The sequence below is a fragment of the Gymnodraco acuticeps genome, unplaced genomic scaffold (genome assembly GCF_902827175.1).
Source record: "Gymnodraco acuticeps unplaced genomic scaffold, fGymAcu1.1, whole genome shotgun sequence".
NCBI lineage: Eukaryota > Metazoa > Chordata > Actinopteri > Perciformes > Bathydraconidae > Gymnodraco > Gymnodraco acuticeps.
In genome coordinates, this window is record NW_022990673.1 from 4,285,527 (window position 1) to 4,311,422 (window position 25,896).

The 25,896-nt window shown below is 40.7% G+C and overlaps 1 protein-coding gene across 1 annotated transcript; it reads right to left on the reverse strand.

The window, feature by feature from the left end:
• Positions 1-16,990: 16,990 nt before the first annotated feature.
• LOC117555175 lies at positions 16,991-18,726 on the reverse strand. Its single transcript, XM_034229960.1, has 3 exons — positions 18,616-18,726; positions 18,247-18,405; positions 16,991-17,975 (listed from the first exon to the last, which is right to left on the reverse strand). Exons 1-3 carry the CDS (start codon positions 18,651-18,653, stop codon positions 16,991-16,993), a joined length of 1,182 nt encoding a protein of 393 aa, XP_034085851.1. The 5' UTR covers positions 18,654-18,726.
• Positions 18,727-25,896: the final 7,170 nt, after the last annotated feature.

The window sequence follows — 25,896 nt, forward strand, 5'->3', positions numbered from 1 at the left end:
TACGCCAGCTCGGTCTGGGACCCTTACACTGATAAAGACAGTGATGCCCTGGAATCAGTACAAAGAAGAGGTGCAAGATTCATTTTTGGAGATTATGAATGGGACAGCAGTGTCACAGAAATGCTCAAGCGGTTGAACTGGGTGGAATTAAGTGAAAGGCGGCGATTGGCTCGTTTGGTTCTCTTCTTCAAGATTGTCCATAACATCTCAGCCATTGATGCATCAATGTACCTAGAGCCAGTTAGAAGAAGTGCAACCCGCAAAGCCAACTCTTTGAACTTCGAGCGAATTTTCGCAACTAGTGACACTCTTAAATACTCCTTCTTTCCGAGAACAATCAGAGAGTGGAATTTGCTACCAGAAGAAGCTGTCATCGCAGAAACCGTGGAGTGCTTCCGGCAAATTTTAAGAGACATTTAGCGGGGATCATCCATCCCCCACTGAGCGTGGTACCTCTGGGTTCTGCTCAGTATTAATCCAGATCCAGATCCAGATCCAGATCCAGATCCCAGCACACCTATAGAGTGAACAAGTTGTTTGCTCTCACAGCGAGTAGTGAAGGTTCTGATCCTGTGGTCTCAATGCAATGCATATCTCTGTGCCGATTTCGCTGCTTACTGCCTTTTCACAGCCATGAGATTAATGGTACACATCCCGCTGGTATATTGGGAGCAACATTTTGTAATGTCTTTACAAAGTAGGTCAAACTTAACTTGCTATTCATCTAGCGAACATAGGGAACATTTTTAAGCCACTTTGTGAATGTCTGACATCTCCAAAGTCCAATATTCTCTCTCTTTGTGGTCTCATCCAACTAAATCTGAACTTCTGTTGTTATTCTCTTTCCTGTCCAAAAGCCAGTCCTGAACTTTGACCATCTGCCCTTTGGTGCTGAGCATGTAGTGTACAGTGAGTTAATCAGATTTCTTTGCTGCAAACAGCTGCCTGCTACAGCTGGAAACCTGCCTGTCGACAGTAGACTTTGATCCAAAAAAGACAGAAACCCTCCTGAGAGCTGATGTGCTCTGAAAAATTGGGCAATAATAAATAAATAAAATGTTCGTCCTACAAGAGACTCTTTTACAGTACATTAATCATTCAGCAGTAATTTGATCCAATGTTGCTATTTTAAATATTGATTAGTGAAGCTTAAACTTAGAGCTTAACATGTTGACTGACAAGCGGAGTTCTTATGAAAAAACGATTTTAGTTGTTTTTTATAAATTCATAAGAGTATCACCTTTAATACTCAGTAGACAAACATCTTTATATTTTATTCATGCAGCGTCACTGAATTTATTGTAATGAACAAAGTTCTTTGTTTGCAAAGCAGTGCAAACAATCTAAGAACCTCACAGTGTGCCAATGAAGGTAACGCTGCCTTCCTGCTTGCAAGGTTTCTTTTTTTGTGCAGAGCTCAAACACCAGCCACAGGCAAAGCAGCAGTTCCTGTTTATTTTTCTTTGATTGTGTGAGCTAGCATGGCAAAGCCCCCTTCTGTTTGTAGCTAAATGTTTTTTGTTACATCGAGGTAAATGCCTAGTATTTCCCAAGATGTAATGCTTTGAACTGCTGTTTTTGCAAAGAAACCAGCTTGTGCAAGTCATAATACAATATGTTTGCAATATTGAACAAAAGGTATTAGACAAAAGTTGATTCAAGGATGATTTAAAATGATACATTTCTTAAAGCATTTCGTAAGGCGATACAATTTAGATAATGTTCTGCTGTTTGATTCTTTTTTATTTATTTTTAAAAGACTTGTCATGTGTAAACTGGCTTTTAGCAAATTAATATGAGAGAAAATACTCTCATACAGAAGGACGTTTTTTCTGATCAACCCTCCCGAAAGTACTCCTCAGTTGTGTTTTATTAGTTGCTGCTCTGCGGTTTCTCTGTAAGGATGTCCTTAAACTTTCTATGATATGACTTTAAAGAGATGTTGTGAGGACTTTTACATAAAAGGTTTCATAACTTACTGTTAATATGCTGCTGAGCTACTCAACGCTGTATTGTGCCATTTGTACTACCATCGTAATCATAATCTCAGGACTGAGGGTCCTTTCAGGTACTATCCCTATATTAAGCATCAAGGCTGGAAGCATGGTGCATTTTATGCATAAACAGGGAGAGGGTTATATAATCCCTGACTGTATCACTTGTTCTGTTCACTTTCAAATAGAACTTTTGAGTGTGTTGTTGGTGGGTGACAATGGCACCAATATGTTGTTGCGAGAAGTTCAATGTTTATAAAAAGTAACATTATGAGGCCAAATTCTGTCTGTTTAATCGTGAAAATCAGGGGTGAACAAAAGTGAGCATGAGCCACATTTATTGCAAAGCTTTATACTTTATGCGTATTTGTTAAATAAATGTCTTAAATTGCAGTTTAGAAATAGTCAAAAAAAAAAGGATGATGTTGGTCTGGGGGTTTGCACCAGAGCTGATTTGATTGTCACTCACGAAGCGTTAATCTTCATTATCCTCTATATTTCTGCACTTGTCATTTAGCATATAAGCACCATCACAATCAGCTTCTTGGATGCTTTCGGCTCCAGCTAAGCTTTCTTTGGCTCGAGCCTGTTGAGCCTTGAGGCAGTGTTAATATTGCACGTAGCAAACGGAGCAGTAGTTGATTATTTTATGGAAAAAAAGTCTTTATGAGAACAGTTTTCCTCTCTTTATTGCTACCTCGATGGTTCTACTTTAATCTTTTGACTTCCCTTTTGGCAGCATGTTGGGGGAAAAATCAATCACTAGAGAGTGGCTAAATCTAGTAGCACCTACGTTTGGAAACTGATGTGGGATAATTTGGGAAATATTTAAAATAGAAAAGTTTACTTATTCTGTGTTGATTATCTGGCCAACGCCTGAACTACCTTATGTTTGGTGTCATGGACTCACTTTAAAAACCTTAAAATTGGCTGCACAAGCACATCCTGAACTGCACAAGTATGTTAGATAGTTAAAACATCAACAACTGCTGACAGAATGTAGTGGAAGTACACTTAGGTATGTAGGCTGTACATGTGTACAGATTCATATATATGTGTACATGTTACAAGCTTTTAAAAGGAAGGCTATATGGGTAGTTCATATGTGTTGACTGCTCAATGGTGAACAACATGAGAATATCCCCATACATCGCTAAATAGAGACAGACTTGCTCTCCTAGTATCAAGAGAGAACATATCAATCTTTAGTATCCGTCAATATAATAGGAAATTATTTTTGAAGGTTACTTTAAAATAAATGTGAGTACCATCACAATAACTATTGTAATCCAAATCCAAATAAAGCATTTACATATTACAAATCATTGATGACCAGTTCAAAATAAAAAGGAACAAATGTAGAAAGGCTACTATCACAGTGAGTAAAAAGCCAGGACCGCGACCTTGGGACAACAAGGAGCAACCGTCAGCTGACCTGAGTGACCTTGATTGAATGTACGGTTGTAAAAGGTTGGTGAGAGGTTGGAGCTAGCCCATTCAATGATTTGTCGGTATACTAAAATGAAATCTTAAAATCGATCCTTATACCAGCCAGTGAAGGGAAGGCAGCATGGGGGAAATGTGCACTTGCCTGTGTGTTCCTGTGTAGAGACGAGGAGAGGGACGCCAAGCTAACAAAAACAAAAAAAGGGCAAAATGATAAAAGCATGTACAGCACTTTTGAAAAGGGACATCTTAACCTTAGATTTGCATTTTGAGTTAAGGTAAAACTGTTCCATATGATGGGTTAGGGTTGGTAATATCAAGACTTGAAGAAAAAAAATAAAGGCCATCCAAGCTTTGATGTCCTTAAGTTAGTCTAACAATGGTTTGGACGAGTTTGCATCATTCCGTTTCAGAGGCAGATACATTTGTGGGTTGACTGCGTAACACTGGCTTGAGATGCCGTAATCTTTGTCATGCACCTTAACTTGTAAATGCCATGAATTAAAAACAATGCTGTTTTTCTATTAAATTTAAACATTTCAAAACATGTATGATTGTGATGGTTGTAAATAACATCTTGTGCAATAAAAGACCTTAAATGTCACCAGCACGTTTAATTTGTTGGGAATTAATCATAACGGCCGGATAGATGTGTGACCTTTAAAAAGGTATTCCAAATAACTATCAGCTCAGTAAAGATAATCACTTAATTTGGAATCACTGGCCAGCTAAGGTCAAAGCAGTTGTCTTAAGCTGTTGAATGCCTTTGTATTTGGCGGATAATGTTATCGCGATGAAAAGGGCCGAGTATTTCTTTTAAAACCATCAGAACAAAATAACTTTAGTGATAATCATTTCCATGGAACTGACATGAAAAAAGACAGTGATAAGAGTACAGAGAGTGAAATGAAGCAGAGAAAATATTATCACCAAAGGGACTTTTCTCATTCAATGCAAGATGTATCTCTTACATTGAAGAGCTGAGGATGCATTTGGTTTTGTTGCATGAATAGGATTGAAATGTATACTTTTAAAGAGATCATAATATTATGTCAGTTTGAATGTTTACCACATTTCTTAATTTTGAACTAAACATTGATGATCTTCACATTGAAATGAACACTTCAGTGACAACTAATTCAGACTCTTTGTGTCAGTCTCACTCCTTTTATTCTAGACCTTGGAAATACATTGTTGACAATGCGCAGTGAGCAATCTTTTTGGTACAAAAGAATGACCTTCACACCAAAAATAGGAAGTTCATTTTACATCTCATTGCGAGTTCAGTTTTAGAGCTGTGCGGCTCCTCTGCAGACAGCTGTCATGGAAAACTGAGATTTTCATAGCAGGATTTAATCTGCCTGACCTTCTGGCACGGGGAAATAGATTACCTACCACACCTCAGAGCCTCTGCTCTAACTACCTGCATTGCATTACACATACTAAAAGGACATCAGACTGGCTGCTCATTAGCTTTGCATGCATTATTAGAGGCATTTTGTATTTTATCAATATGAAAAAACAAAAAGGTCCATCTGTGTTCTCCAAAACAAGTCCTTTTGATTATTGGATGAGCTTTTGTGCGCCTGAACAATTGCTAATCATATCATAATAGGCAGAGGAACTCCCCAAATTGTTCTTATGGAAAAGGGGTATGAGTACACAAAGTGAATAGTTGTTTATTTCGTTGGTTTATCTTCTTTTATTATTATTATTTTATTAACAGAACAATAGACTTTTCCTCTCAATAATGTAAATGTATGAATAATGTATCACACATCACAAAATATTTCAATGGATTATAACCGACAGCTTCTAAAGATTGATGTGGAAAAACAACAAATATGCCATCTAATGCAATAAAAACACACACCTATAATTAAACAAAGGTATCACCTTGTGTTCCCTGAATGAGAATGGACTCTCAGCCTTCTGCTCATTAACAGATGAATGAACATTTAGGAGGGTAGAGAAAGAACAAATGATGTGGATGAGTAGCTCAGGAAAGGACAGCTATTGCTTCTGCTTTTATTTTTCTCCATATCAGTGTACCTCACAAATTCAACCTCAGAAGAACAACGGATGTGTCTTATTTTTTTTACCTCAAATTGGCTAGATTGAAAGATTCAGCAAGAAATAATGAGAAGTGATATGTCAAAGCTTTCCCGAGATGAAAAGCCTGAGGGTATCATGAATGCTCTAAAAAGTGCAGAGTAGTCTGTAGATTGGATGAGCCTTATTTTCACGGCAAGCATATAAAATCCAATTTATTGGACCGCTACCAACCCCCATGTGTGCTTTATTGGAAGGCTGACCCTGACTTTACCAACGACAAACAAAGCTACGGCGTATCGTTCAACTCTTGCATGTAAATACAAAAGGGAATGGAACAAAGCATTACAGTTTTATTCCATCTATATATCAAAACGGGTCTTTTATACCCCCTGTGTTTACCCTTTTGAGGGTGATATAATTCCTCAGGCTATTTTGCAGAAAAACAGAGAGAGCGAGAGAGAGATTGAACAGGGACATTGATATTAACCAACATGAAAAAGTTTACCAACTGGAGAGATCCAAGAGATTTTGTTAACATCTTTGCTCTGTGGCCACAAATGTAGTTTTCAGGTTGTTTTGATTCTGGCAAAAGCTTGAGTTCCTTTTTCATTTCCCACGGTTGACAACCCCGGCAACCCTCAGCGGGATGGGGAGGATAGAGTTGAACGTGTCAGTGTGAAATGAAATGCTCTCTATCTCCTGAGGGAGGTCCATGCTCTATGTGGCCCGCCACTCAAGGAGAAATAACATTTCGCTGTACACAGGTTTGTGAGGCAACCTGTGAGAAAACATGTTGACGTTTGACTGTGAAGCGTAATCGTGTCAGTGCGCTGAGGAATGAAAAAAAGCTTTTCCAGTGTAGTTAACTAATCATTCCATCTGTTTTTGTGTGTGATTGAAAACTAGATTAGATTGCTAATCCCTGAACACTGATAGTAGGCCTAATCCATGAAGAATGTAATTGAGGCATCCCATGTGATTATATTTGCTGCATAAAATGCTCCGCAGGCTACATGAGAAAAGACGGATGGAATCACCGGGTTGTCGATTTATATAAATCATCGCTCCTGGTAAAACAAACTATGATAGATTTTATTTTTCACCTTATATAACAAAGCTTTACTTACATGATACTTACTCTGTCCTTCAAATGTTGCATTCTGGCACACCATGCACTTGTGCAGATTGAAATGATTACGGTGTCAAATGCCACTCAAAACACATAATCATTTAAACAAACAATGGATCCTTGATTTCACACAGAGGCACATGAAAGCAGGTTACTATTTCTAGCCAAAAACAATCAATTTTACCGGCCAATTAAGCCAGTGTTAGGTCCATAAATTGGTTGAAATCATCATCTCCAGCTGACTTTTGAAAGTTCCCCATGTTTGACTTGATTTAAAAACCAAGTAGGCCTACCCAAAAGATGTAAAAGTCTGAAGGGCTCAAAATACCTTGTGCATATACACGGCACTCAACTTTTGAGATGTGGACATAATTCTCAGCTCTACATGCATCGGCTGCCATCTCTCACAAATTGGGCGTCATGAAATGGACACTTTTCAAACGCTCTCAAGTCACACATCCACATGCATTTTCCAGCACAGTGAAGAAAATGGTAACTGATAACATCCCAGCGGCATCCCAAAGAGAGAACACTGACAGCGCTTTGAGAGACAAGAGAGAGAAGCACATCGCAACAAGAGCAGCATAAAATACTGTGGACAGGCCAGCTGGCGCTTGGATTTGAAAGCTGTTACAGTAGCGGTTCTTGGAGAAACTGAAAAGGCGAAATAAAGACTTGCATTACAACAAGTATTTGTCATGCTGTTATATAGGCTTCCAAAAAGCACCGTATTACATATCATATATGCAATAGGTCATGTTGAATACTTGATATCAGCCAGGAAGTCCTAATAGGATTTTCTTTAACAGTTTCCATAGAAGGTTTGCTTGAAAGCGCAATGGATTTCTGCTGCTTGACTCACTCCAAACTAAAATAGAAGGTTGGTTATCCGGTTGTGGCAATGGGAAAAATACAGAGACAGAAGGACACATTTTAGTGAATGTCATTTTAAAAGTTTCATGCAGCAAGTCATCAATGGATCAACAACTTTATACACAGAAGTATTTACTCTATGCCCTTGCTCTCTGGTTTGTAAAGTTTGTTGCCTTATCCCCTTGTGCCATTGCTTTTTAACTTCTGTTACCTGATCCATGACCTTTGCCTGCCTTCCTGACAGCCGATCACTTTCATTCAATCTTCCTGTCTGCTCCTGTTGTCTGCATTTAGGTCCGATTCAGCATTTCCTGAGCCGTTAGAAAATAAGTCTCGAGTGTGATGGCTACCTAATGATATCAAGCCAAAGGCTTAACACTCCACTTCCCAGGCTATGATCCATATGAAAGGCACAAAAATACAGAAACGTCATTGTTTTTAGTTACGAGAGCTACGTATTTGTCGGAAATCCCTGAGAGAGAGACATTTATCGAACAGTATATTCTCTACCAGCCCCCTGCCATGTTCAAATAGACTGTGCTTTGTCTTATTTGGGATGAAAGCATCCATTAAATGACTAAAGTCTGACTCATTCCCTAAATCGTAATAATATAAAGACCTGTTGATTATGATATTGTGAAAATGCCACAATATTTATACAATCACATTCATCTTAGGCCATCAGTATTCAAATGCACATCCATCACAGATGAGGCGTCATTTGCACTTTCACACATCTTTTAAAGAGAGCATTTCTGTGAGTAAACCAAAAAAATCAATTGGCAGATAAATCTGAAATGCAACAATTCCATCAGTACCAATACTTACTGCTTACCTTTAATTAATGCTTTTAATTTGAGCTATCAGTAAATAATAGATGCTACTTTTTCTGATATCACATTTTATAACGTACAGTAACAATTGTGTTACACATTTGATAGGTTAACATTGAAGTTGTGTTGTATTCTGAAAAACAGTCAAAGGCCCAATTCTCATTCTATACTGAACCGATAGAGTTTTGCAATCTGCCTACACACATTATTGCAGAAATTAGGAGCTTTCTTATCTGAACACTCGTGCTGCTTCCAGTTACCATTGTTACAAGTCTCTCTCTCTCTTTACCGTCAGCCTTTTTTGTAGCCGTAGGCAATTATATCTTTAATTGAACCTGTTCAGTGTTTAATTGGACACCTTTTCCTCATCATATAACATTATTCGCAATTTAATAAATATTTTTGAACTCTTTCAGGCACATAAAGACACCCTTAAAATGACTCGACCACCTGCCTGGAAATGTGGCAGGAGCATAATCAAACTGTTCTGCTGTGATTGAAATAAGGTTGTTTTTTTGATGGAAGTATCTGGTGTTGCCAGTTTTAATGAGGACAAATTCTAAGGTTGTGACATTCAATGTCCATCAATTGGAGCGAGTTCTTTCTCTTTAAAAAAAGACAGAAAAGCACTTAAATAAAGTTTTTTAAGTGGATTCAGAATCATTGACTGTGCAGCAATAATCTGGTACAATATTGTATGGCAAATTTAAGATTATGGATTTCTCTGTACTATAATGTTCTTTTCTCTGGAAGGTCATAGATCAGTTTTGCCACACAATGGCTCTTATGGAGGTGCTAAGGATTTAGCGCCTTTGAGCTCTTCTCACCTCACTGTATTCAACCTCGAAGTATGTACCATTTACTACTGAAATTGTGAGCTAATATACCAATTTGGCCTTTGTCAAGTACCCGCTATCTTTTCTCTGCTAAATCCTGACATAAATAACATAATTTTTCTTTTTTTGAAGAAAAATAAAACTCTCCACAGTTTCATATCTGAATTTAAGCTTGATTTTTCTGCTGACTATTGTATCAATAAGTGAAAAGAGCAAATTATTGGCTAGTAACTGTGGGCAGACTAGGAAGTAGATAGTTATATTTTCATTACAGTGATGCTGCTACCCACATTGGAGTTTAGTTAATTAACTTTAATGATCAAAACAAAAAACAAAGCAGTGGCAGCTTTCTTTAAAGCAGCAACAAAAGAGTTAATTTGATTGTCAGTAAGTATTAATAACCAAACAACATTAAATTACAGAGATTCAATAGAGAGAAAAATACATAATTAATGAAAAATAGACTTCCAACACCAGCAGATTGAACACTGCAGATATCTTCCAGTATGTCTACATGTCAGTATGTCCTTCTGGTCAACCTCTGTATATGTTCCAAATTGAACATTTATAAACTCCATATAAAAACAAGCTAATTATCCTCTCAATACAAGCCAAACATAGTTGTACATGATGAATAATGCAAAGATATCTTCTTCAAGATCATGTTACGCTTCAGTGTAATTGTTTCTAAAGGAAAAGCTTTCAGTGAGCCAGGCTTGGGCCTTGACAGTTTATGAATTCAAAGTAGCCCGTCATAAAATGTCTACATCTCTATTGCTATTACTAGGCCGTTCATATGGTTGAGTGATGTCACATCAATAAACACTGGGAATATAAACTGTACACATTGAAAATTACGCCCTGCAGAACACCAAAGCAAACATATTCATAACCAGATACCTCTGAACCAGGAGATTTAGGCAGTTTATCTTGCTTTGACACAGGATATTTCAAAGTGCTCCACATACTAGGGTTTTAGATTATAATAAAGTCCGCATTAAAGTATTTGGAGAAACTGTAGTGTGAAATGGAAGCCTGAAGACGCTCAAATCCAGTACAAATAAAAAACCTTTCCCTAATCAGAACCATAAGACCATCATGTAGTCCAACAATTTTTTTGACAAGAAGACTTGGTGAAACTATTATGAAGAACATGTTTTAACTTCAGTGTCAACAATGTAAGTAGATAGAGGGCGTTGCCTTACATTGATTGTTCCAACCTTCTACTAATACTGTATATACAATTGCATCTGTACCAAAAACAGCAAAATACATTTCTATGGTTCAAATGAGACAAACCAAAAAGCCTTATTCACAAACTACCTTTTATAACATTAATTATGGCTTTATCTACAAATGGGATACCTTGAGTGAAACAGTGAGCTACATGTTGAGTACAACAAAATATACAAAACGACATTACATACCTAGGATGAACAACAAGGTGTAAGATGTGTTGAGATGCTTTATTACACAGATGACCTGAAAAAAGCAACTTTCCATGCCGTGTGCTCCTACTTCCTGGTTCGAAGAAGTCAAAGGTTATTTCATGTGATACTTAAAGGAGCCATTAGGTTGCATTACTTCCTGTTGAGCATTTAGACTTACACCACCATATCCATAAGAACCATTAACCACACATTATGGCCACTGGGTAGAGCGGTCGTCTATCAATTGTAAGGTTAGACGTTCAACTCCAAGCCCTTGGAGTCCACATGTTGATTCAACCCAGTCTCACGGTATTTCGTGTTATAGTCACGACATTTAATCTATTGATTCGTGTTCACCAACACGATTTTGCCCTTTTTTTCGTGTCACACAGAACGATTTTCAAAGCAATATATGGTATGTATTGGTAGTATGTTTCGTGCCTGCAACACGTCTTTTTGTCCGGTCGCCGGGTCTTGGAAGACCGGAAGCTGTGTGGTTCATAAAAACATGTTCTTACTCAATATCAAACCACGATTATTCTTTTTATTTTAAATCGTATAATGTCGGACTTTTTTTGCCGTCCGCGAGGAAAATAAATGGGGCTCAGAGCCTCAGAATTTTTTTCCCTCTAATTTGTTATTCTTTTCTAAATAACACACTGTTATTTACTCAACAATAGCACACAATTATCCTTGTTTTTATTTGTTTAATTCTATAATCTCTGGCTTTTTTGGCGTCCGTCAGGAACTACATTTATTTTAGTTACTTTGCAGATTCTGATTAATGATGTGAAATATAAACAACCCTTAAATCAGACTTTAGTTACACCTGAGTAAAATTCAGGGAAGGTGATTGTCAAGTGGCACAATCAGAAGAGATATTTGATAGTTGGTGCTTGAGAAGACTAAACATTTATCTGCAGATCCCAATAAAGTATATTCATTACTCGTTATTCTCTACTAATAGTTAATTAAAAACTGTATATAATTGCTATTTTGCACATCCCTTTCAAGATTTCAAGATTTTCATAGGTTTATTGACATATATACAAAACTACGTTGAAGTTATGCAATTAATGAAAAACTTGGGTTGCCGGTTCCTCAACAGTGCATTACAAGACATCTATCACTATGTGTGTGTACCTCCACCATTAACAGGGCTCGACATTAAGGACTGCCCGATGGCCCGGGGCCATCTAGTATTTAGCTCGGGCAATGAAGCCTCACCTGCTGGTTGCCCGATCGGGCAATCTATTATGCCAGTATCATGCAGCTCGCGGATCCAGTAATGAGTGACCCGACAGTAAAACTAAACATATCTATATCTAGTTCAGGTAGTTTGAGAGGTAATTAAAATAGCTATGTGTGATATTCTAACCTGAAGTGTGTGTTTTGTCCGCTCACCGCTGCATGTGATCATGCAGAGCTGCGTGTCGACTCGTCAGCAGCAGCTGATCTCTCTCTCCCGTCAGATTAGACTTCACTCGCGTTGATGTCCATATCGATCAGATCCAGCTAGTTCTAGCTAATGATATGACTACCTGCTTATTAAAAGACACCTAAACAATAAGTGTCGCTATGCAACTGGGTGAGGCCACAAAGTATAGCGCAGCATTATGCATTTGTTTACATGCCCACCGGAACCCCGAGGCATTACCAACAGATCAACGCACAATCAACCCACACAGGACATCTCTTTCTCCACATTAAGTGTTAGACATTAGAATTGACTATTCATGTCTGTCACATACTCTTCTTGTCTGTCACATAAGTGGCGCAACTGAAGTGGTATTGGGCTAAAGGGAAATTATTTTGACCGGACATTTTGACCGAAGAGATTTAGATTTGCCGGCTAACGGGAACTCTGACGTCGCCATTTTGTGTGCTTCGCGGATGCGCTCGGCTCCTCTCGACTGCTGCTCGGTCAGCTTCCGGATGAGGGGGCATTCGTTCGACCAATTTACAGTAGATAACATTACAAACATTTTTAACAGGGGCCATAATAGTGTAAATAATGTTTGTTTTGGCAGTTATAACTGAATGTAATGTTTTCTACTTTTTTACATCTGGGAAGGCATTTGCCTTCATCAGATGGAAAGTGTCTTGATAGGCCATAAGGTGAACCCTGTTATCGTTTCAACCCGCTCCACAGAAGTGAAACTACACAATCTTTAGTTCATAAAAAAGAACGAGTCATGCTTATCCACCAAAAAAAATATCGTCGCTAAAATTCCTGCCAATTCTTCTAGGCACGTAATTATTGGCTGAACTAGTCCCTTCGAAGCGTAATAATATCTTGGTCCAAAGTCGTGCCACGGTTCGTCACGTGATCGTGCTACACCAATTGGGTAGCTGCATATTGTCAACAGAAGTGAAAGATGGCGGCCGCCATGGTTACGCTAAACCAGACCAAATGGATTCTAAACAGTGCTGTATGCTTGTTTTATGTCATGTTTTGTCATATGTCTTAATACATCACTAAGTCCGAGGTATTTGCGTTATATACGCGGTATTTGTGAGAGGTTTTACTATCTGGGAACAGAGTTGACCATCGAATCAACATTGACTAGCAGCGTTTATCAGCCAACTCCAGCTACAAACAATTTCCCCACGGGGATTAATAAAGTATATCAAACTCATATTTATCAAACTATCATTCCTGGACTGCCATGTTCACATCGCTAGGTTCATTGGGATTATTCCATTAGACTGAGGACTTTTTGTCTGTCTGTTGTTACCCTGTACACGTTAAATGCACTCTTAAAATAAACATGACTTGATTTCTGCGTCCAAGAAGAAGGTTAACTTGTTACGTTAAGTAATTTAGATCAATAAAATGCAGTACTTCCAGGCTGAAGACTTTTCTTTTTGTTGCTGCTTTTAATTGAACTATTCATATCTTAGACTGCACTGTAACTTTTATCCATGTATTTTTTCTTTTAATGTTTCTTTTATTAGCTTTTCTTTTGAATGACTGATTTTAAATGCCATTTTCTTAATGTCTTTAATTTTTTGTAAAACACTTTGAATTGCCTTGTGTTGAAAAGTGCTATATAAATAAACTTGCCTTGCCTTACTTATACCAATGTCCATTGATTCATTTATTTACTCATTCATCCCTCCACAAATGAAAACAACACTGATGAACCATAAAAACGAGATTTATTACAAATATAAAAGGTATGACATAGAAAACAGTAGAAGGACATGTAATGTAGTATAATTGATTGGTGTCAGGCTGGGCGGAGCGGCTGATTGGTGCTGTGATTGCCTCAGCTGGTTAAAAGAGTCCTGCTGATTATACTCTGTTCTAGTACCAAAAACAAACGTATCTATGAGTGATGTGTGAGCGCGTCGGCCAGGCACTAAAACCAAAAGAACAGAAAAGAGCTTAAGAAAGATGGAAAGAAGGCTCTTTTATTCCTATTCCTCACTGTCAGTGTCAGGGCAGTCATCGTTCTCTTCCTCTGTTTCTTTTTTATTTGCACAATTTGAGCAACGACATAAGTCTGTGCAACAGAGTCCTGCAGAGAAGCATGAACATCTGCCTTTCTCACAGGCAGACTCTTTGCAGCTGCAGTGTATCACATGCAACACACTGTCAGGGGCAGGATTTCTTGTCATCCAGGTGACGTGTAAGTTCCCATCCTCTATTTCCCAACCATATCCAGCAGGTGATGGAGCATTCATTTCTCTTTTGAGACAGGACCTCATTATTGCTGCCTGGTAATTTGCCCTTTTGCAGTGCTGATGGAGGGCATCATGAGTAGGGGGAATGCTTAATTCTGGCAAGGCCGATGATGCCATACAGAAAGCCTTGTACCTAGCATCATTTACATGTTCGGCTGCTGGCTGATCATACAGGTGACATACATACCGGCAAAGAAGTGCAAATGTTGATTGCTCCAAGTCAAAGTTAGTACCTAAACTTCTGAAAGCCTTAAGGTAGTCATCTTTCTCACATGCAACAGCAAATGACTTTCTTTTGCCTTTGCCATAGAAAGCGCTTGTGGAGTCACACCCAGAGAACGTGTGAATTCCAATCAAGGCTGAACACACACTGGTTCCGAGAGCTGATGACACCATGGCAATGTCAATGATCCGTGTCCTGTTGCCAGTCCCTGTGAACACATATAAGCTGCATGGCAAATCTGCCTGCAGACTTACAGCAATGACTGCCACATCAGTGTCCGAGCTCTTGATGATGACAGCTTTGTGCTCCTGTGCAGCATGTTGGGCATGTAAAAACACCCGTGTGTCACATTCCTCATGATCACACTGCAGGTCTTCAACAACATCAACAGACTGTACACCCTCCATGACAGTTACACAGTGGCATTGATTTTGATGGGCAATGTACAAGCTGAGGTTTTTACCCACTGTTGTGAGGTCTGTATGTGTCCATGCCACATAAAGGAATTCGGCCAGTGCTTCCTTATTTTTTCCGTCAGAGAGAAACTTCTTCCACTGGGTTGGAGTTCTCTGATCTGGGCTGAAGATTGTTATTAGTTGTGACCCTGCATCAGCTCTACGGGACCGTTCTAGGCTTTTGATGCTGATGGGTGGATACCGGTCAGTGACTAAATCAATGCGTGTACACTTGTGATGCAAAGCAAGTTGGAGTATGCTCTGCAGTATGGTCTCTGCAAGCTCTCCAAATGTTGCTGGTCTGGATGGCATGGCCTGCATGACTGCCATGCCATCAAAAAGAATGGCACCACCTATTGGAACTTTGTCAACCAAGCACTCTCCACCTTTGCTCTGCAATAGATCCATGAGAGCTGATTTGTTTGTTTTGTCAAGTGAACCATCAGCACTTGCTAATGGATATGACACAGTTCCCAAGGAATATGACAGAATTTCCCTCATTTCAATTTTCCTGCTCTGGCCAAGGATGAGGAGCCTGGAAAATAACTTCTTGTCAGCACGCAAAATCACTTCCTTGCCTGCTGCAGATTTTTTGGGGGGCTTTTTCTGATCACTGAGAGTCTTGAGTTTTTGTGATATTATGGGGGCAAATATGTCAACTGTTTTGGATAACAGTCTCTGCTCCATAAACTCCTTTACAGCATTTTCACCCTTTTCTGAGGCAACAAGCAAATCCTTTGTGATTTCTCCTGTTGCTACTCTTCCAGAGCTAAGACACACAATGCCGTCTTGGTGTACATCAAAAGGGTTGAGCATGGAATCAATAGTGTCCAAGATTCTACTCACAGCCTTTGCATCAGCAGAGATGCGTGTCTTGTCCAGGTCTTTTCTTGTCCGTAGCTCAGGAGATATCCCTGCCATTGATTCACACTGTCTTGCTATCGCGGCTCTTTCATGCTGTGACAGTATCCAGCGATACACTGCAGACCGATTTTGTGTGATCCCTGTCCAGCCACCTTTGGTCTTGGCATCTCTGTTAAGCGTTTGCTCAATAGCCTGGTCGCAAGCAATGGAGGCAAATCCATGAACACTTTGTCGCTGGACAGTCCACTGGCCTTTCACATTCATGTCACTGTGGCAAGAGGGATGTGTGACAGGCAGATTCATCATTTCCAGCCAGTATGCAGGTAAATATCGAGCGTAATTTACTCTATCGTAGGCAAAAAACCATGGCATCATTAACCGGACGGTTGACAGGTGAAGCTGCCAGTTTGATTCTCGCGTTGCTCTCACAAACAGGAGGAGTAGCTGCATCATGTCAATGTATGAGCTCCAGAAAGCAAATGTTGCATTCTCTGTACTCCTCCTCTGCACAAAGTCTGCATATTTCGAGCACATATTATCAAACCTCTGATCTGCACTCAAAACATCCATCAATCTGTCTGGAAAGGCACATTCCATCTCAGTGATGACATCCATGCACGCAGCTCTCTCTTGGGGTGGCAAGGAGTCCATGAAGGTGATAAACCGGATGCGCTGCAGACTCTCATATAGAAGTTTATGAGCCCTCATGCTGCGATTGTAGTGATGGCCATTGAGTACCCCATTGATGGATCCTGGGGCAACAACTTCAGATTCAATGAGGATATCTTGCAGTCCTGCATCTCCGAACCTTTTGCCTAGAATACTCAGGTAGGACATGCATGTATGGAATTCACCTAGTCTAATCACTAGACGCTTTGTAAACTCAACATCCTTCCAGCGTATTTGCTGTGCTTTGGCATATATAGCCTGGTCAAACACTAAAACTATATGATCCAGTTCTAGCTGGTCAGCAATCTGGACACTTCGCTTCAGGATAGTGTTGACTGTTGACATCTCTGTTGGTGAGGCTTCAATGACTGGAAGATAATACAATGCGGACTTCTGCAGAGTGTTTTCATCCTGAAGCAGTGTATGGAACCCTGTCCAGCTTGGGATTGTACAACTATCCGTACATGTGGACTTCACAAAAGCATATGCCATTTCAGCTTGTACAGCAAAGTGGGTGTCCATTCTGCATGTCGCTGACTGCACTGGTTGACACAAGTTCTGTGGCCCTTGCCTTTTGGACTGATGGTAAGGTTGTATAGGCATTGGGGGGGGGGGGGGCTATGAATGAGGTAACTCCCTTTCTCAGTGGCTGTCTGATTGCTGTGGACATAGGCTCGCCGGGCACACTCTGGAGCATAATTCCATTTGTATGGTGAGTAGTTCCACGACCCGATAGTGTCTCCTCACCAAAGTCAATGTTATCCCACACAAGTGTTGTGGGTGTCCGCTTTGAGAATCCCTTCGGTATTTTGTCTCTGCCTTCTACTAGTGTCAGTTGGGCAAGGCTAGTGTCTAGACTCAAAACTGTGTCCCATGATGCACAATGTCCCAGTCTGTTAAGCAGTGATACAATGCGTGATGATCCAGTTAAATGTCGAACAGTTAAACCTAAAGCCAAGGACTTGGGTGTCTGCTTGCGGCCCTTGGAAGCAAGGTACACAATGTCTTGACAAACAGACAACACTTTCAAATGTACGTCATCATCAATGTTGACATAATGATCCAGTGTTGGCTCCTCAGTGGAACCTATAATCCAGCTGAGCAGATTGTATAGTCCAATGGGGACAACAGTTTGAGATTCAGTGACATTTACATTTTCAGAAGTGGGAGGCCATGGGCATGACATGCCAGGAGTGTCACTAAGCAGTCTTTTCAAAAACAACGCTGCTGTATACAGTGTCCTTGTGTCCTCATGTGTTGTTTGGCACTTTGTTCTCCCTGTTTCATTGTCGCTGTCTGTCTGGCTCAATTCACTGGACTGTGTTGTTTCCGTACCGGATGGATCTGGTAGCATGTCCACGAGTGCATCCTTTGACAAAGTCTCAGCAAAAACTAGTTCGCAGACGTTGCGCTTGGTGGGCATGTGAAACGCTAGCTGAGGGAAATCTTGAGCCAGCCTCTTCTTCAACAGATCCTGTCTGTAACACAACAAAACAGTGACAATTACGAGTCACAGGAGTACCATCAAAAGCAGAGTGGTGGAGGTGATACAAGACATTACAGACTAGAACCTATCTGCCATACAGCACATTTAACACCAAAGAAGCCAAATAAAGGCCCACATCATCACAAACAACACTACACACTACACATCATGGGGGTTTCTCCAAACAGGCCTGTCATACACATTTTGTTTAAAGCTGGCCTTGCACATGATAAATAATAAGACTTGTATTACATTGCAGTTACCTGTAGTTTGAAGCATCAACACCTTCGTTTGCTTTCACCATGTCAATGAAGGCCTGCCTCAGCTGGCCCATTCTAAGCACCTCATTGTTGACAAGCAGCCTCTGGCGGATGATCCTCTCACAGAACAGCTTGTAACTGGCATCAAACATTGCCTCATCCCTACAACACATGAATGAGAAGTAAATAAATGGATAAATGAATAAGTGTTGTGATTGTGTGCACATATAACAGAAGGAAATTGGATGTTTACTTATAATGTTAAGTATGTGTATGTGTATATATATATATATAGCCATCGCCGACACACACCTGGACTTCAGTCTGGTGGTAGTGCAAATAGGTAAAGCAATCCAAGGAGAAATAACTTACTGTTCTGTCTCTGGTTTGTCAGGTCTCAGCAAAAACATGGTGTACTGACTGTAACAGCTTTTGTGGTACCGCACCTCCAGAGCCACACAGTCTTTGTCTTTTATATGTAAAAGAACACTTTGGTCATCTTTCTTCTCAGCAGCTTTCTGCAATTTGCCTAAACGGAAAAAAAGGACAACTCAATGAGTTTGTTGACGTATCTCTCACACATAATTGTACCTTTCAGTTATTCAACCACAGAGAATGTGTGTGTGTGTGTGTGTGTGGTGTGTGTGTAGTGTGTGTGTGGTGTGTGGGTGGGGGAGGGGGTTTGCTTACCTGCTTTTAATGTTTCAGCCTTACACAGTTGATCCCTTTGTCGCTTGCCTGCTTTGATGATCATTTTCTCCTTCATCTTGCATATAATGCACAGGGCAGGAAGGACGGGGCCAGAGCCTGCGATTGGCAGGCCTGACCTTGATCGTAGCTTCTCTGTTTGGCTTCGGTACGTGCTGCGAGACGTCGATGGGATGGGCTCGACCTCAAGGTCCTCCCTAACGTCTTGATCTCCCTCACGTGCGAGCCGTCTTTCCACCTTCGTCATGGCCTTTGTGTCGGTAAACCTTATGTAGCATGTGTGGTGGAAGCCAGCGTCCTCAGGAATATCTTCGAACTCGAAATCAAGACAGTGCTTGTGGTTTTCAGCCACCACGTTCCGAGAGTCTCCCTTCAAGCCGAGCGACCGTTGTAAGCTTGTCCTGTACGTATTCCATCTTGTATTGGTAAAACAATCAACCTTTTCGTGCTTCACAGACGTAATATGCATGTAACAATGTTTGTGTGTTGACAATTTTGACTTTTTGAGACTTTCTGGTGCGTTTTCCTCGTCTCCGCTACTCGATGAAACCATGGCGGCCGCCATCTTTCACTTCTGTTGACAATATGCAGCTACCCAATTGGTGTAGCACGATCACGTGATGAACCGTGGCACGACTTTGGACCAAGATATTATTACGCTTCGAAGGGAATAGTTCAGCCAATAATTACGTGCCTAGAAGAATTGGCAGGAATTTTAGCGACGAAATTTTTTTTGGTGGATAAGCATGAATCGTTCTTTTTTATGAACTAAAGATTGTGTAGTTTCACTTCTGTGGAGCGGGATTTCTTTTCTTTTCGAGGTTCACCTTGCGGCCTATGACCAACAACTTAAGTATTTCTTATAGCTATGCAGGGCATGCAAGCGAGCAAACACAAACAAGAACAAACAAACAAGTGAAATGAAGAATACAATTGAAATTGTACAATACAATATTGTGGTGGTTCATCTTATAATTCAGTCTAGAGAATGCACCAGACAGCATCTAAGACCTGCACAAATCTAAATGTTCTAGGGGGAGGCCCCCCAAACCCATCGTGCGTCATTTCGTCCGCGTGCATTTTTCAGGGCAATCTCTATTGGGCTCAGGGCCATCTGTAAATTAGCTTAGATGGCCCATAGGGCCATCTCCCAAAATCCTTAATGTCATGCACTGATTAAACTGTCATATTCTGCACATTTCTTATACTATCTACATACATCTTATAAGAGTATAATTCATATGTATAATATCAGTTAAAATAAGTGCTTCAACATAGTTAACATTGCAGGAAAGCAATATATTAGACGTTAAGTACTTTGTCAGGATTAACATTTATCTGTAGATACCCCAAAGCTTTTTTCTTATTCAAAAGAAGACCTTAACCTAAAGTATTCTTTAATGTTTAAATAAAGGTTCATTAGTTTTTCTGTTTTGCACATCCTCCTATTAATATGTTTGTACATCCGGGAACTAAACTGTTTTATTGTAGAGATCACTAACAGTATCTTCTTGATTTGTTATATTCTATATTTCTATCATTGACCTTATATTTCTATCATTATATTGACCTTCTACTTTCCCCTTGTATGTACTCAAATATAACATAATTTTTAAAAAAAATCAATAACGTGCTTTAACCTCTTAACCACTAGGCGGTGCACACAAGGTACACACAGCATACAATGTGTAGCTGCCCTCGGCAATAATCACAGCAGAGTCTCGACGGATGCAGTTTCTTTAATGGTCTTTCAATCATCGTGAAAACTCAAATATATACAGACATAGAACAAGTACAAGTCATTGATTAAATCACAAATATATATTCACGGATCAAACAAACACTTGTAATACAGTCCCTGTAACGTACCTCGCTCCGCTCACCGAGGGTGCAATATGTGCGACGTCAGGCCTGGCAGTCCTTATCTTAATATATCACTTGGCACTATGAACAGTTGAGCCAAGGAACAACACACACAGTTTCAATTAAAACCTATATAAACCGATTATATAACACAATATTCGTGGCAATTCAGTAACTTACGTGTATGTTTGAGAGGTCCGTAGCACAGGCTAGACCTCGTTGCCTGGCAATAGTTTAAATCAGTTATGATTCCGGGGTTCGCAGCGTCACACCCATACCTACGCCCGCCCCTAACCATGCATATTAAATAACGTAGCGGTCAGTTACACTCCCACCATATCCTGTCCTGATGAACAAACTTAACGAGGTAAACAAACTGGGTGAATCATACAGGATTTCTAGACCGTCAAAAAACAAAACACACTTAAAGGTATGGTGGTTCACACACAAATAAGCTTTGTCGCCTTAGCAAACATGTTTATTAGTATGTCTGATGCAAGTGTATTTTAGCCAATTATTCACCTTCAATGAGTAAAACTAGCTTCTGAATGGGACGTTCTATGATCGAGGGTTTGGAGGTGTAATCTTGTTTCTTTGTTGATTTCCGATCTCCAACTTGCACCTTGACTCGACGAACCAAACCATCGGTCCCTTCAGTTGTCTCGACCACTCGCCCTAGCTGCCACTGATTCCTTGGAAGCATGTCTTCCTTGATTATGACTATGTCATTAACCTTCAGGTTGCGCCGGGGTATGTGCCACTTTTGTCTTAAGGAAACGTTCTGGAGGTATTCTTTCTTCCACCGACTCCAGAACTGTTCGGTCAGGTATTGCACTCAGACTGACAGAAGGCAACGGCGGGTTGGTGGCTGGTCCTTTGGTTCGATGTTGAAGCTGAACATGTCGTTTTCCATTGACCACTGAATGCCAAGAATGTGTCCTTCTGTTGTTGCATCTGGGTTAAGATTGAGAGGGTCAGTGGTTACTGCTCTTTCTAAGGGGGCTATGCAGGACAGTGCTTCCTTTTGATTTGAGTTGAACTTGTGAAGACGTAAGCCTGCATTTTTGCACAGTTCCTGCGCTTGGACTATCAGTCCTTTTGCCTCTTCGACTGATGGAACACTGGTTAGCCCATCGTCCACGTAAAAGTTATTCTCGATGAAAGCTGATGCTAACGGGTAGTCACTTTTGTGGTGCTGAGCCAGGTATTTAAGTCCAAAGTTGGCGCATCCAGGGGATGAGGAGGCACCAAAGAGGTGGACTGTCATTCTATACTCTTGCGGTTCTGTTTCCAGCTGTCCGCCCTCCCACCAAAGGAACCTCAGGTAATTGCGGGCTTCAGGTGAGACGTGGAATTGGTGAAACATCCTTTCGATGTCACAGATCACTGCCACTGCTTCCCTTCTAAAGCGACAAAGGACTCCCACCAGTGAGTTGATTAGGTCGGGACCTGTGAGTAGAGTATCGTTTAGAGAGATACCGCTAAACTTTGCTGAACAGTCGAAAACAACTCTTAGTTTGCCTGGCTTCTTGGGGTGGTATACCCCGTGATGAGGAATGTACCAAACTGTCTCTCCTTCGGGAGCTGTGGACGCTAGCTCTGCATCGCCTTTGCTAATTATTTCTTTCATGAAGGCAGTATAATGATCGTAATAGTTTTTGTTGGCTTTTAACCTTTTCTTAAGGTGTTGCAGCCGGATAGTCGCCAGCTTCTTATTGTTTGGTAGTGATGGTGGACTAATGTCCTTGAAAGGAAGAGGCATCTCGTAGTGTCCGTCTTCCTTCTGCCTAATGTTGTCACTAAGGAGTTGCATGAAGCGAACATCATCTTGGGACACATACTTGTCTTCGTAGCATTTTTCATTGAAGTCTGATTCCAAGACTTTCAGCACGTCGGTGGCTGATGGTGTTGGCATCTCTTTCACTGTGACTCGATGTACGAAGCTTTGGTGTCCCTGTCTATCCAAATGGGGATTGGCTGAGCCAATGATGCTCCATCCAAGCACGGTTCTTTGTGCGAAAGGTTCGTTTTTGCCTCCTGTGACAACTTCCAAGGGAGCCAACGCTGATGGGCAGTCATAACCAATTAGCAATCCTACCTCGCAGTCTTGAAGTGGTGGTAGCCTGTTTGCTAAGTGTTTGAGATGAGGCCATTGGAGTGCTGTTCTTTTAGTGGGGATATGAGACCTTTCAACTGGTATGTAGTCTCGTGTGTAGGTCTGCTGTAGTTTGCATTAGGCTTCAGAGTTGAGTCCCCGAACTTGAAGACCACTGGCAGTCTTACTTGCAATGACTGTGTTAGCCGCTGTCATTGTACTGAGTTTCAGCTGCACTGGTTGAGTGTCCACGTCTAGTTCAGTAACTAAATCTTCCAAAATGAAAGTTGAATCACTTTGTGTGTCCAGTAGGGCATAAGTGAGAATTTCTCTATCTGGATCCATTGTTGACGACACCAGAACTGGAACAATGCTAGAGGTGGCAGAAGTATGCTGTGTCAGTGCATGGGACATCACTTTGTAGATCTCCTTACTAGTATGTTCTCCTGTGGCAGCAGAATATTTGCCTGATGTCTCTGCAGGTCTTTTGTCTGTTTCTATGTGTAAGCAGGTTGGGTGACGTCGACTGCATGTGCTGCAGGTGTGTCGCCTTTTGCAGTCTTTGGAAATGTGCCCCTTTCCTAGGCACCCGAAGCAAAGGTTATTTTCGTGAATCAAAGTTTTCTTCTCGTCTGTAGTCTTTGCTGTAAAGGTTGGGCACCTTGCAATACCATGTGTTTCATCCTTACAAACTAAACAAGGTGGCCATGGTTTTGAGTTTGAAGTTACAAATGTCTCTGAGGTGGGTTCATTCATTTCAGTACTGGTGTTGAGTGCTTTCGTTCTCCTGAGAAACCTCTCATCTGTGGTCTTGGTGTTTTTCATCAGGAGGGGGAATACAATGGGATTACAAGCTATTCTAGCTTCCTTTTGTGTAAACTCTGTAAAACGTGCAAAACTTGGATAGTCTCCAAATGTGTCTAACTCTTCAACAACAATCCGACTCCACCTGTGAACCATCCACTCAGACAGTTTTTGGAGAAGCTTGTGATTTTCCTCGCAATCATTTAGGATGGACAGGCCCTTTACATGGGGAATAGCTTCAACACAACCTTGAAGGAAATCTGCAAACTCTCTGAGTGCTATGGGGTCGTTTAAATCTATCTTGGGCCACTTCATGAGCTTGTCTCTGAAAGCCTTTTGGACAATAAAGGGGTTTCCATATCTATCTTGCAAGACTGCCCAGGCACTGTGATATGCATCTTCTGAGTTTCTGTAGAAAAATCCTTCTACAGCCTTGCGCGCCTCCCCTGCGAGGTAACTCTTTAGATAGAGCATCTTTTCACCAACTGGGAGGGGCTTATTTCCAATGAGGGCCATGAAGGACATCTTCCAGTCTATGAACTTCAAAGGATCGCCAGTAAACGTTGTTGGTTCTGGGACAGGTAGACGATTCAGAGTAAAAGAGCTTGCAATTGCCTGGGTTAGGCTGACTTCTTCCTGAGACGTTGGCGCTTCAGGCGGTGCAGGATGAAGCCGGAATGGCTTTGCTTGTGGATTTAGTGGGGGGGGGGGTTTTGTGGTCGGTATTTCGGCCACCATGTTGAGATGTGTGGTCGACCTCTTCTTCACAACTTTCAAACCCATCAAAATGTCTGTACGCTCTCACTCGAGCTGCTGCTACTTTTACTTCATTATCTACATGTAGCTGTTGTAACCTTGTTTTTTCCTCTTCTAGCTTTAACTTCATTTCAGCCTCCTTCTGTTTGATTTCTGCCAGCATTTGTGTTTCCTTGAGTTTCCATTCACTCTCCAGTTTATCGAGTCTTGCTTGTTGGCCATGTAAACTTCGTGTAGCTTTTGCCTGTTCTTGTTTGGCTGCAAGGTCTGCTTCTGCATCTGCACGTTTACTAGAGGAGCTGGAGGTGTTACTTGGTTCTCGTGATGACTCTGAGATTACAGTTTCTGTGTTCGTGTTTCCAAAGACAGAGCCATACTCATTCTTATTTAGCGCCGCCCTCACTCTCTCCTTCTCAAGTTGGTCGTTGAAAACCTCATCTATATTCTCTTGCCTTTTACTGAGTAATTCACAAATCTCAGCTGTAAGAGTGACACATGCATCCATTTTCTTGGCAATATCTGGAGTAGTGGTATGGTTGCGTCGAATAGGCTCATAATGTTGCTGTACTATGACATATTTGGATTCTGTGTCCTCTGTGCATCTATTTAGGTCTTCAGCTGAGCAGAAATCTTTCAGTCTTAGTCTAACCTCTCTTGCTGTCTGCTTCCAAGAGTCGTAGGCTTTATTGAATGCCTTTTCGTTTTTCTTAGCTTAATTTTCTTGCAACTCTAGGGCTTTTTGTGTTAGACTTCGTTCACGAGAGCTGGACCTGACTTGTGTCTCTGGGGGTTTGTCTGTTTCTTTAGCAGGTAGTGACATTTTGTTGCCCTTTTTCCTCTGTTTGTGCTTTAACTATAGTCTTACAGTGTTTTATGTCTAAACTCAATTTAAGTGAATGGTGACTTTAACTTTACCTTTAACTATATACCACTCACATCAGACATTTACACTTGGACACGCTAAGATGAGCAAAACATGAATGATACAAAATGTCACAAACAATAGTACTGCTAATGCTCTACAGTCAGACAATTTTTACCCTTTAAACATTAATACACGTTCGGGAATTAAGTTCTCATGAAATGACATAGATGGTTAAGGGCCCTCTTTAACTATATAGCTCTCTGCTTTACGACTGTATTTTTGCACGATATGATATGGCTGTTCTTGAGCTCATTAATTGTGCATACAATGAATTAGCTTAGCAGACAGCTTTAAATCGATTTACCACCTTAACATTGACTATTTTCTTATATTTATTATTGGCTTTAACTTTTAGTCAGCCAAGTCTCCTACTGCAGCATTGGCCTCCGTACGTTGACGTGCAGGACGTCAGATGATCTCGTATCCGCTGGCTGAGCCGGCACGACGTGGTGAATGGCTCGTGCAGTCGAGTTTTCACTGTAGCTGCCCTCGGCAATAGTTT

What these genes read in the sequence shown, in the direction of transcription:
- LOC117555175 (XM_034229960.1), bottom strand. Translation starts at nt 18,653, where the DNA reads ATGTTTTTGCTGAGACCTGACAAACCAGAGACAGAACA. An exon ending in GACAAACCAGAGACAGAACA is followed by an intron (nt 18,406 to 18,615) that starts GTAAGTTATTTC and finishes CATGTGTTGTAG; the next exon opens with GGATGAGGCAATGTTTGATG. An exon ending in GTTGATGCTTCAAACTACAG is followed by an intron (nt 17,976 to 18,246) that starts GTAACTGCAATG and finishes GTTGTGTTACAG; the next exon opens with ACAGGATCTGTTGAAGAAGA.